Source organism: Monodon monoceros, unplaced genomic scaffold (genome assembly GCF_005190385.1).
Source record: "Monodon monoceros isolate NGI ecotype Baffin Bay Population unplaced genomic scaffold, NGI_Narwhal_1 Super_Scaffold_5, whole genome shotgun sequence".
In the NCBI taxonomy this organism is placed as follows: Eukaryota; Metazoa; Chordata; class Mammalia; order Artiodactyla; family Monodontidae; genus Monodon; species Monodon monoceros.
This window is the reverse complement of record NW_021703782.1, coordinates 101,885,185-101,897,228: the sequence shown is the minus strand read 5'-3', so window position 1 is coordinate 101,897,228 and position 12,044 is coordinate 101,885,185. Positions and strand designations below refer to the sequence as shown.

At 40.0% G+C, this 12,044-nt stretch overlaps 1 protein-coding gene across 5 annotated transcripts in view; it reads left to right on the top strand.

The window, feature by feature from the left end:
- The window catches only part of DENND1A (DENN domain containing 1A), a 537,874-nt gene that overhangs the window by 303,933 nt on the left and 221,897 nt on the right, over positions 1 to 12,044 (top strand). For all 5 annotated transcript variants that reach the window (XM_029202625.1, XM_029202629.1, XM_029202624.1 and 2 more), the window contains one exon: positions 5,726 to 5,826. In XM_029202625.1, the coding sequence (XP_029058458.1) occupies positions 5,726 to 5,826 (101 nt within the window). The remainder of the gene's footprint in view (positions 1 to 5,725; positions 5,827 to 12,044) is intronic.

Genomic DNA, 12,044 nt, shown 5'->3' with positions numbered 1-12,044 from the left:
TTCTACAATTGTTCTACATAGGATTATTTTTTGTTGAAATGGGTAGATTGAAAAGTGACCCGTCTTTAAGGTTAATAATGTGGTACTCTTTCTATATTCTTTGTTTTATCAGTTTCCTGATGTTTATTTTCAGAGGAGAAATCCAAATGGCTCTAACCCTGTGATGAAGCAGGTGTCAGTTTAATCTTCTAACATTCTGAGTTCTTGGATGTGAATAGTGACTCTGACCTCTGATTTTTTTCTTTTTTCCTCTTTCAACTTTTGGAACCTGGAATCTCATACCTCTTCGGAATTTACAGCTTCTAGTTGTGATCTGTTAAGCAATTGCGATTTGTTAAATGTCTGATAATCTTGTCTACCATTCCTCATGATGTTAGGCTGGAGGCATTCTAGCATTCCCCAAACATTTACTCGGCACCTGCTTTGTGTCAAGCATAGTTAGAGATAAGGAGAGAATCAAATGTGGTCTCTGTCCTTGTGGAGCTCACATCTTTAGTCTCATGCCCTTGGTCTCCTGAGATTATCTACCTCTGAGATCCTTAGAGTGTCAGGGACCAAGCATGGAGGAAGGCTGTGCTCTCCACAGTCAGGTGATGGAGATGGGGTGGCTGAACAGTGGTGGTTCCTGGATAGTACATGAATTTCAGGTGCGTTCCTGTGACTGCAGAGATGAGAAAGCAAGACCAACTTTGAGACTGAGTCTGTTGTACTTACGCTTAGTCAAGTATGGCTGAGGAAGGGAGCTGGGGCAGGGGAGGAGAATTCTTTATGTCAAAGGATGGCAATTGCTCTAGATCAAAGTTGTCAAAGCTGGAAGGGGGGACAGGGATCATGTAGTCCAGCCTCTTGTTTTCCATATTGAGACCCAGGAGAGGAAGTGACCTGCTCAGATCAAAAAGAGATTTAGGGCTTCCCTGGTGGCTCAGTGGTTGAGAGTCCGCCTGCCGAAGCAGGGGACACGGGTTCGTGCCCCGGTCAGGGAAGATCGAAGATCCCACGTGCCACGGAGCCGCTGGGCCCATGAGCCATGGCCGCTGAGCCTGCGCATCCGGAGCCTGTGCTCCGCAATGGGAGAGGCCACAACAGTGAGAGGCCCACATACCGCAAAAAAAAAAAAAGAGATTTAGTGGAAGCTCCATGAAAGTATGTGAAAAGGAACATGACAGAAAGCCAGACTTTCCAGTAGGTGCGCCCACATTGGAATCTAAACCTTTTAACACTCGTTACCTCATTGTCTAGAATTTCCTATGGATTAAAGATACTATACCACCTTACTTAAATGTAACTAATCCTCAGGAAGTGATCAGCTCTGTGTTTGTTTTAAAATGATTATTTTCTGTTAATTGGCATTTTGCTTTAGATATTTGGTCATCTAACAGCAAGGCAAATTCTACATAATTTTCTACATAATTTGGCCATGCCAACAGGGACAGTATTTCACCTAGCTCAGAATCCTGGGCATAATGTATTGGCACAGCATAGGCACTCAACACAATAGTTAACTTATGCATTGTGGAGATGGCCATTGTAGTCTGATAGACCTGGATATGAGTCCCAGTTCTGTCACTTACTAGCTGTGTGGCCTTGGGCAAGTTATTTCACCTCTGAAACTGTTTCCTTGTCTGTGAAATGTGGTGTTGAGTGTATATGTGTGTACACACACACACACACACACACACACACACACACACACACACGCCTATCTCTAAAATAGTACTTTGCAAGATCCTAAACCCCCAGCATGGTGCGTGGCACATGCTCTGTTGAAATTCCTTATTTTTTTTTTTTTTTTCCCATGTTAATTGCAGAGTTACTCTGAGGAATCAGCTGAATTGGTATCTAAGATTGTGACAGTCTGGGCATTATCCCTAAGTAATACCTCAAACTGAAAAAAAAAATGTGTCTTTGTGATTTTTCAAACCCTATCATTGATGGCTCTCCATTCATGTCCTACCTCCACTGCCTTCTCCTTTCTCTCCCTTTGCCTCAAAGGAAACTATGGAGCCATATAGAAAGTTCCAAAATCAGACTGACCTTATGTACCTTTAATTGAGGACAGAATTTGCGAAAAGTGAGTCCAAAAACCCACCGGTGGTTTACTTTACAATTTGTGTCCTGGCTAGACTGGCTGTTGGCTGTGTAATTTGTCTAGTTTTGTCTGGAGTCTTAGACTATTCAGCTGCTTCAGGGCGAAATCTTTTGGGGTGTCATTAAGTGGGGTTGATAATTGGCTTCTGATGAATATTCATCGTGACTAATGACTTTGGGCAAATTTTACACATACTATCTTTCTATTCTCCCACTGAGTGAGATTTTGATAGGATCATTTTCCTCAACTTGCACTTCAATTAAATATTCACAATACTCCTTTGTTGACTACAATCCAAATTGTATACTTTCATTACTTTTAAATTTTGTATTCTGTAAGGAATGAGCATAGGCCTTTAGGAGCCTTCTTTTTTCTTAATGGGGTTGGTTTTAGAGTTTTGTTGTGTTTTTTTTAAGTAAGTGGCTAATGATAATTTATGGGATGTATGTTATTTCTGATTAAGCATAGGTATGTCGTAACACTTTTCTGTGGTCCACTTAGCCACTATTTCCAAGAAATGATGCACATTGTTTGTGCTGTTCAGTATTTTGGAAAAGAGCCAAACAACTCCTTGTTTGTTTTCTTAATCAAATGGGTAAAAGCATTTTACTCCAATTGCAGAGCTTTGGCCCTCAGAAAACCCCACAATGGAAATGATGATCAGTCATCTTAAAAGTTTGATTTTTATGAGGGATAAGTAATTTTAAAACCTTGTCATTTAGCTTGCTAGGGTTTTTTTTTTGAGGCTAAGGAGACATGAAAAGAACATTGTCTGAAGGTAAGATCTCTGCCACTGTGTCGCTTGAAATAGGATTTTGACTCAAACCAATTTAAGCTAAAAAGAGGCAGGTATTCAAGTTCTCTCTCAACCAGGAACATTCTGTTGAATGACTTTTTCAATGAGAATTACCAATGAATACATGCGATGATGATACCTTACATTTGTATGGCACCATATAGATTTTTAAGTGCTTTTATTTATTTATTTATTGTGTTGTAGAGTTACAGAGTAGGCATATTATTGAATAAATGGATGGATGAATCCATTGACTTCATTTTCCAGAAGTGGCATATTTGTATTTCTAAGCTTGCTGTTATTGTTTTGGAATTTGAGTCATATATATATATATATATATACCCTACTCTGTGAGACTCGATGAAATTGTTGGTCCAGTACTATGAAAAGCCAAGCCACTGACTATCTTTATATTGTGAATATATTCTAAGTGTGAATTGTTTTTTATTTACTCAAGAAACATTGCATTATCTAGCACATATACTTACATGCATATGTATATATATATTGTGCCACTGAGCAAAAGAGAGACAGGGCCTTTCTGTACTTTATAGTGAGAGGACAAACATACAGTCATAGTCCCATTAATAATGGGGGCACATGCCCAGTGGAGCCATGCAAGGCTTTGCAGAGGAAGGTAGTGCACAGAGACCTGGGGCAGGAGGAGTTTGCTAGGGGCACAGATCTGGGCCAGTGGGAATACAGAAGGGAGGAAAAGGAGTACATAACTACTCCTAAATCTGCAAATGATTTATTCCAAGGATAAACTTGGAGGAAGTAGTAGAGATTGTGGCTGGAGATGCTTCTCTACAGGTAGACAGGGAACTGGTGAAGACATGAAGACATGCCTGTTCCAGGTGTGCCCCCAAGTACATTTCCGAGCAGGATGTTACATGACTGGACCTGCACTTTAGTAAGAGTACTTTGGCAGTTGGTTAATGGATGGGGAGGAAGAGCTGGGGCCAAAGGCCAGGGTAACCCTCCAGCCTGACTTGAGGGTGGAGTTGGAGTAAAGTTGGTTCATTTTCCATTCACTCAATACCAGCAAAGATTTTTTATCTCGTCTAAGCCCAAAGAGATTAGTCATGCATACTATGACAGACAGCCTCCGTTATGTTGTAACCTACCGAAATGGGTTGAGAAAAAATGTATTAAACCTACAAGCCTTGGCAGAGTCACTGGGAACTGCTCTCGCGAGCTTGTTGGATAAGCTCCTGTTCATGGCATGTACCTGATTTAAAGAACAGGGTCTGGAGGGAAAAGGAGGGGGAAATTTAGGCCCTGGATTTAATACACAGCTCTCACAACTGTGAACCATCAGCAGAATATCCAGTTTAAAGCTGTTCATGTTACACTAACCTCTGGGATTCTTTTAACTGGGCCTTGGCGCGTCACTCTTTTGCCACGTAAATGTCCTTCTGTCAGCAAAGGCCAGTTAACAGCTTCCAAAAGAAGCAAAGTCCTCAGGGGAACAGGCTTCCCAGAAACCAAAGAAACATTAAAGAAAAAAGGCAGAAAGAAACATTTGCTGTTGACTTTTGTCACTTCATAGTCCTATCTCCAAAGGTGTTGGTTTTTCTCCTTCTTTCACTATATTGAATTTTGTAGCAATTTTATTCCATTGTATCTTTGTTTCCTAATTTTTCTGTTATATAAAATACTGATTGTATGAAGTGTCTAGCTCTTAAGAAAAAAAAGAAATATGAAATAGGGACAAGTCAAAAGAGGAGGGAGTGGAAGGATTAGTCAGTAAACAGTGCTGGAGCACTTGATTAACTAAGTGGAAAAAATGAATTCTCACCTCAGTCCTTAAACCTAAATTAATTCCAGCTGGATTAAAGAGTTAAATGCTGAGGAAAAATTTGGAGGACTTTCTTAGTATAAAAGCAGTGGACACCATCATGAAGGAGCCCATGTAATTATTTAAGCCTTCTCTTTACCCAAAAATTCAAAGAAAATTAAATAAGGATAAATTATTTTCAAAAACATTGCAAAGGATTACTATGCTTTGCATATCCAGTATTTGCTTTTAAATCAATTAAAAAATGCTAATTCTCATTAGAAAAAGTGGACTAAGAATATGAACAGACCATTTACTTAAGAAATATAGTTTAGAACATATAACAAGATGTTCAGCTTCAGTCATGATCAGAGAAATAAAAATAAAATGAAGATAGGTACAGTGAGGTACAGGGAGGCCAGCATTCCAGTACATGGGTGGGGGGGTAGAAAGAGCCTCAGTCCTTCTCTATTTATTATATTAATACAATTATTATATTTATTAAGTGCCTTAAAATATTTATAACCTTTGTCTTTAAATTCTGCATCTAGGAACCATATATAAAAATTATTGACCTGATCCGATTATATGAATTAATGATGGAAGAGTGGTTAAATATAGTATGGGAAATTCATTGAGTGGCATGAAAACATGTTTTCTAAGAATGTTTAAAGATATGGGGAAAATGCTGGCAAATAATGTTAACTTAAGGGCAAATCAACACTGTCTTTACAGTAATCCTGATTTTTATTAGAAAAATCCATATGCATGTAATACCCCAAAATGTTAAATTATTTTCAGATGGTGAAGACTTTCCTTTTATCCCTTTCTCCATTTTCTAGATTTTTCTACCGTCATTGTGGATTAGCTTCATAATCATGAAAAAAATACATTTTTTGGAAAAGGAAGCTCTTATTAAATTTGAATTAGGGTCATTGAGTTAACTTATAATTTTAAATATATTGATAAGTATATATTTAGTTTTATTGCTGAACTCAAATGACAGTGTCTCCTGACTTTAATTGTTTAGCTCTGAATCTCTAATTTGTTTCCGTTGCAGTTGACTGCCTGCATCCATGGGTCTGCTGCGATGCTCTACCCCATGTTCTGGCAGCACGTGTACATCCCCGTCCTGCCTCCACATCTGCTGGACTACTGCTGGTAAGGCCACTGCTTACCCTGTCCTCTGCTTTTCCTTCTCCAGAGAATGACCAGGCAAGTTAGGTCTATAACTTGTAAGGCAGTTGGTGACTCTAAATTAAAAATACTAACTTCAAAGTGATCTGAATTTTAGATCACCTGATTGCATGGCCTCTTTGTTTCCAAACAGCTTTTCATATATGTCATGGCATTCTTAAGAGTTCAAGTGGATAGATAATACCTTCTGCATTCCTCAGTGTAGGGAAACCAAAGCACCAAGGAGTTGTGTGATTCTTTTTTTTCCTAAGACACATTGGAAACTGGTGTCAGGAACAATTGAGATCCCCAAGGTCTTCAAGTTTCAGCCGTGCCGTGGCACGTGTTGTAAGACTTGCCCTCAGCTGTGCTTTGAGAGCACAAACCAGCCTTCAAAACTCTCTGACGTCTTTTGAGGGGAATTTCACTATTCAGTGAAATGTGTTTTAGTGGAAGGAGAGAGGGGAGGAGGGAGGGAGGGAGGCTGACTTGCTTTAGAGTCAGCTAACCACTTGGGCAAGTCACTTGGCTAAAAGCTTTGTTTTCTCATCTGCAAAATAAAGTTGTTCTATACATAATTATGTGAAGATGAAATGAAATAACGTGAAAGGATACCATGTAGAAAAGCTGTCTCGTAGTAGATGCTCAGTAAATGTTTCTGCAGAATCATCTTCATCACTATCTGTCTCCAGTAGATTAACAAAAAAGACTGTGTGATCTAATGTCCTTATAAATAATTCCTTTCCCCAGTGTATTATGATCAAAGACGTTATCTCCATACAGCTCAAGCCAGCAGAAGTTGATAAGGGAGCGATACACATGTATAGAAAAGGCTCTGCACCGTCTGCCAGAAATTGAGAGCTTCAGGAGAAAGGGCCCCCTTTGAGGGGTCACAGCCCTGTTACTTAAGAACAGATGATTCAGGACATTTACCATTGGTTCAGAGAGATTGAGTCCAGGTCAGGCATAATTTTTGCCAGGATCTCCAGCCCGTTTTGCAGTCCTCTCAGTGAAAAGGTTCACCCAGGTAGCCAAATTATCCTGGGAATTTAAAGGTATTCAAGAGTCCTTCTCATGTTATGTGTTGGGCTCATCCTCATCCCAAGAAGCCATGGGTTCAGCAAAGTTGTAGCTCAGGGCCGTGAAGTGAAGATCAGCGGCCCTCTCTAGTGCATAGCACTAAGTGAATTGGCTCATTTCTCTCTTTAGTGTGTATCTTTCTTATCAAGGTGGGTCTCTTTATCCATGCCTTTCTCCTACCTCTCATGAGATTAAAGGGCAATTTCTCTGTATAGATTTGTTGCTTCTTTTGAGCTTCTGAACCAACTCTATTGGTTTTTTCTGCTGTCACGTATCTCAAAGGAAAGGACCGTGTTCTCTATCCAGTTCTCTGTTTGAATGAAAGATTGGGGGGCTGGGCAGAGGCAGACACAGCCGCCAGAGAGGAGGAAAGAGGCAAGGGGAGAGAAAGAACAAGCATACCCAGGGAAGGTGGAAGGGAGATAGAAAGAAGAGGTGGGAAAGGGGACATATGTCCCCTAAGACAGACTCACACAGTGACACCCAGTCCCCTTAAGCACAGAGGATCTGCTGACACAGTGCCCCAGCCCTGACATACAGCACCCTTCACAGGCACCCCCCCCCCCCCCAATACATGGCCCCATACTTACACACACAGACAGAGGTCCCTCCCCTGCAGACATGTGCCTCAGGGTCCCCCACACACCTCACCCCAGACATGTGCTCTACAGGGAAACCTTAGAGTTCTCCCTGGAAGAGACTCACCTGTGTGTCTCGATGCTTCAGGTAGGAACACCCAGGGGCTTTTGTGTGCAGGGATTGGTGGAGCTGAGAAAGTCATTGGAGTCCCTCTGCCTCCCTAATGGTACAGCTTTCACTTTCCATTATTTGGAAGGTTTCAGTTGCCAAATTGTTAGCTAGTTGAAAACCAGCAGCTTAGAGCCCCAAAACTATGGAGAAGAAAATGCCCTGTCAGTAACATCAGTGATAACAATAGTTGCCACTGCTGAATCTCTCCTTTGGCCCCCACTCGTTGGACCATCTCCTTACATCTGTGATCTCATTTAATTTTTCCAGCAACCCTGTAAGGCAGGTATTATTAGTTCCATTTCATAGATCAGTAAACCAAGGCCCCTAGAGGCTTAATAACTTACCCTAAAATAGATGTTATATATGTATGATTCCATTTTTACAAAAACAAACAAAAATTATGTGTATATATGACACAAAAATTAGATACACACACACACACACACACATACATACATACATATAGAGAGGCAGAAATCTGAAAGGAAATACACCAAAATGTTAACAGTGATTTGTGTTGGGGAGGAGGGGAGGAATTCCGCATGATCTTTATTTTCCATGCTTTCAAATATTTCTATCGACACAATGAAAAAGTATAGTTTTTTTATAATTGAAAAGTTTCATTTAAGAAAAAAATCAGTGTTTATTCTGGCCAGTTGTTCTTTCCAGCTGCCATCTCAGGTCGCAGCCCTCCTTTCTTGTTTGCTTGGAGGATTTATTAGCTGTTTCACTCTTTCCCGTGAAAGCTGACCCAAGATCCTCTTTTCAACTTCCTCTCAAACTCTAACCCTTTCAAGAACTGTCACCAGCCTGACCGAGAGCAACGGTGCTGACAGCTCTAACCGAGAAGGGGAGACTTGGCAAGGACGGCTGCGAAGCCCTTGTCACCCCAAACTTTCACTCCAGAAACTCAGAGTTAAGGCTGGTAATTTTTGGAGCGTGAGTGGGGTTTGTGATTAGGCTCCATATTGGAAGTTTCTGTTTGTGTGATAGCAGTCTCTCTCCTGATCTCTTGTTTTCATGAAAGGACTTTTTGACATCTGACATAAGGATGATTACAGGCCTGTGGAGATTGGTATCTGTTTATTAACTGCAAGTTGTAGGAATGATGAAATAAAAGACCCCAAGAGAAAAAACAGATCCTCTGCTCAAGGCTTGATTTGATCACCTTCAGCCTACTACCACTGCTTTGGTCAGAAACTACAAATGTCATGAAATTTGAGTCAATGCTAATAACTTTATTCTGTTGTGCTCGGTGACTTTCACCACCGTTGAGTTTAATCTTTGGTGGTAAGAGCCAGCAGGGATAACTAGCATTTTAAATAATGTGCTAGGAGCCTGAAACATGTAGGTTTGAAGGAGCTTTGTTCCTCTGCAGATGATTTAAATGTTAAGTACGTCCCCATGCAGGGGATACACGAAATGGAATCTGAAAACTATTATCTCCTGTAGAAATGAACTCTCAATTTACTCACTGCACAGGAAGGGCAGATTCTAGTCATTTTCACTGCCAGCAGGTGCCCTTCCTATGCATAATAGACTTCGCAAGTGTAATTAACACATGAAGACCACTGCTGCCAGTTTTTCTTCAGGTACATGGTGCTAGGAGTTTTCAGGACAACAGTGTAGGTTGTAAGAGCTTTTTACATTGCAATTGAAGATGAGGTGTTCATTGACTTTTGGACAAAGACATGCTAAATGGGGCTGAGCCTAGACCCTACTATTGGTATCATAGGTCGTAGTCCTTGGACCCAGAGACCCCGAGAGCTGTAATGTGGCCTTTGGTAGAACAGAAGTCAGTGTAGCAAAGCTCTGGGATGCAGTGAATAAATAGAAAGTATGATGCTGAAACCCTGCAATTATGTGGAAGACTAATTGCACATTCACAAATACAACAACCAATTATTTAAGTTAACTTTAATTAGAGCTATAATCACAGATTTTAACTATCTGAATAAATCCATTAAATACAAATAGTCTGCCCTGAATATTTCCCAAATTAATTTTTTTTCATGTTCCTTCCCATTTTTGGAGAGGGTGGTCAAGAAAGTGCCTGGGCTTTGTATTCAGACACACCGAAGTTCAAATCTGTTTCATCTCTTACTAGCTGTGTAACCATTAAAAGTCTGTTTTACCTCTCTGATCTGCCATTTCGTTTTCTGTGAAATGGGTTCGCTTTACCTGCTTTGAAGAGTGGCTTTAGGAATTAGAGATACTGATCATCAAGTGGCACATAGGGGCCATTTAATAAATGGTGGTTGCTCTTACTATGGTTATTATAAACATGGGGCATGGATTTTGGTTTCCAGAAGGTCTAACTCACATCAAACGTTCTTCTTGCTTCTGCTGCCTTGTGAACTCAAGGGAAAACTTTATAATTCATCTTCTCTTTTTACCCATCAGATTGTTTTTATTTTGATTTTTTTTTTATTTAACTTGGGTTATTGTATGGTTGTTTTCATTTGCAGCTGTGGCATAAGAATGAAAAGAAAAGAAACAAAAGCAGATGGCAGAGAAAACGAAAGGAGTAAGACATTTCCAGCCCTTATGAATATTTAAAAACATGTGCTGCTGGTTCCTTTCTACTTAGATCTGTGCCATTCTCTTGATTTTGAAAGTGAAAATGAGAATGTTCCCTACCTTGGCTGATGGCAGCCCTGACCTTGGCCAGTGTTGGAAGAGCTTTCCCATTTCTGGGACAAAAGGATTAACTTGCTGATGAAAATCAGTGTTCCCTTTCATAATAATAATCACCATCTATCGAGTACAGCGTGCAAGTCAAGCTCTTTATAAACATGATTGCAAATCTTTAAAATCAAACTGTAAGGTAAATACTAGCTCCATTGTATAGGTTAGAAAATTGAAGCTCAGAGGGGTTTAGTGACTTACCCACCATGACACAACTAAGAAATGGTAGAGCCTCTGCTTGAAATCCAAGGCCATCTCATATTAAAGTGTTCCTTAGTAATATCCTTTAAAGAATTATGGAATAAGTTGTACCTATCACCAAGATTTTGTGAAAAAAATCCTTTACATAGGCTTTTTGATGACTTGCTAATAATTGCGGACTTACGTTACATTCATTATTCATTCGTTCAACAAATATTTATAGAGCACTTAATATGTACCAGGCACTATGCTATGCTATGCTATGCTAATTAAATGTTGCTAATAAAAGGTCCCAGTAGAAGCCATATGGTATTTCCCATGTAAATACTTTTTTCTCCCTACTCCTTCAGAAGTAGTCCTAAATGAGGACCACAAATCAGTTCCCAAATTGAATTGTACATTTGGGTTATTCTGGACACCTGTTAACATATTTTCAAGTATGTGATAAAATATTTCCAAAGCAGATCAGGACAGGTTCATATTTTACCCCAAAAACGGCAGCCAGGCCAAGAGCCAAGTTAGTAGCAAACTCCTGATGTTCTCTGAGGGCATGGTTGAACCGAAAAGTTAAATCAAGTGTGTACAATTAAGGGTTGGATTTTGTATTCGACTTTGTAAAACACCTCATATTTTCTGACATTTCTAGGTGCCTCTGGAGTCCATTCTTCCACCCAGAGTGGAAGATTCTCTGTAAGACGTACTAGTTCTAGCCTCTTTATCTGTGCTGTATGTGGGGTTCTGAATCAACCCCCACAGGCTGCATCATGTATTCCATCTAGGATTTTTAGCAAACAGTCTTAATATGCCTTTTCACAGGGTGCGTAGTCCATGTGGGTGATGGGGCATCAGTCCAGACACAGCTGTGAAGTGACAGCTGGATGATCAGAGCTGGGTCCATTCTAATCTCTGTCTTCACTGATGCCATGAAATTTTGCACAGGGAATAGATTGATGCTAAAGTAAGTGGGATTGTTGATATTCTTGGTGGCAGTGATAGAAATCAACAAAGTGTGGTGTGGTAGAAACAGGAAAACCCGGCTTCGGTTCTGGCTTCCCCATTTACTAGTTTTGAGGTCTCTGAACACCCCTGAGCCTGTTTTCTCTTCTGTTGAATGTGAATAGTAATAAGCTACTGATAAAAAGCAGGTGTTCCATAAATAGTAGGTACTATTTTTGTTATTACTGACTATGTGTATGTATTTGTAGTCAATATATATTAACGTGTATGTGTTTGTATATGTGTATATATAAAAATGAACCAACAATCCAATTCAAGTTCACAAGACCCAGGTAGGGTGGAAGTGGATTAGGTAGACAGGTATGACCGAAATTCTTTTCTATTTATCAAACTCTGGGCTGTGCAAGTTTTGTTCAAGATTGAATTCTAACACATAAGTAAAAACTGTGTCGTTTCCATTTTGCAGCAAGTATTTATGAGTGCCTTTTATGTCCCTGGCATTGGACATAGGGAGATAGGAACTTATA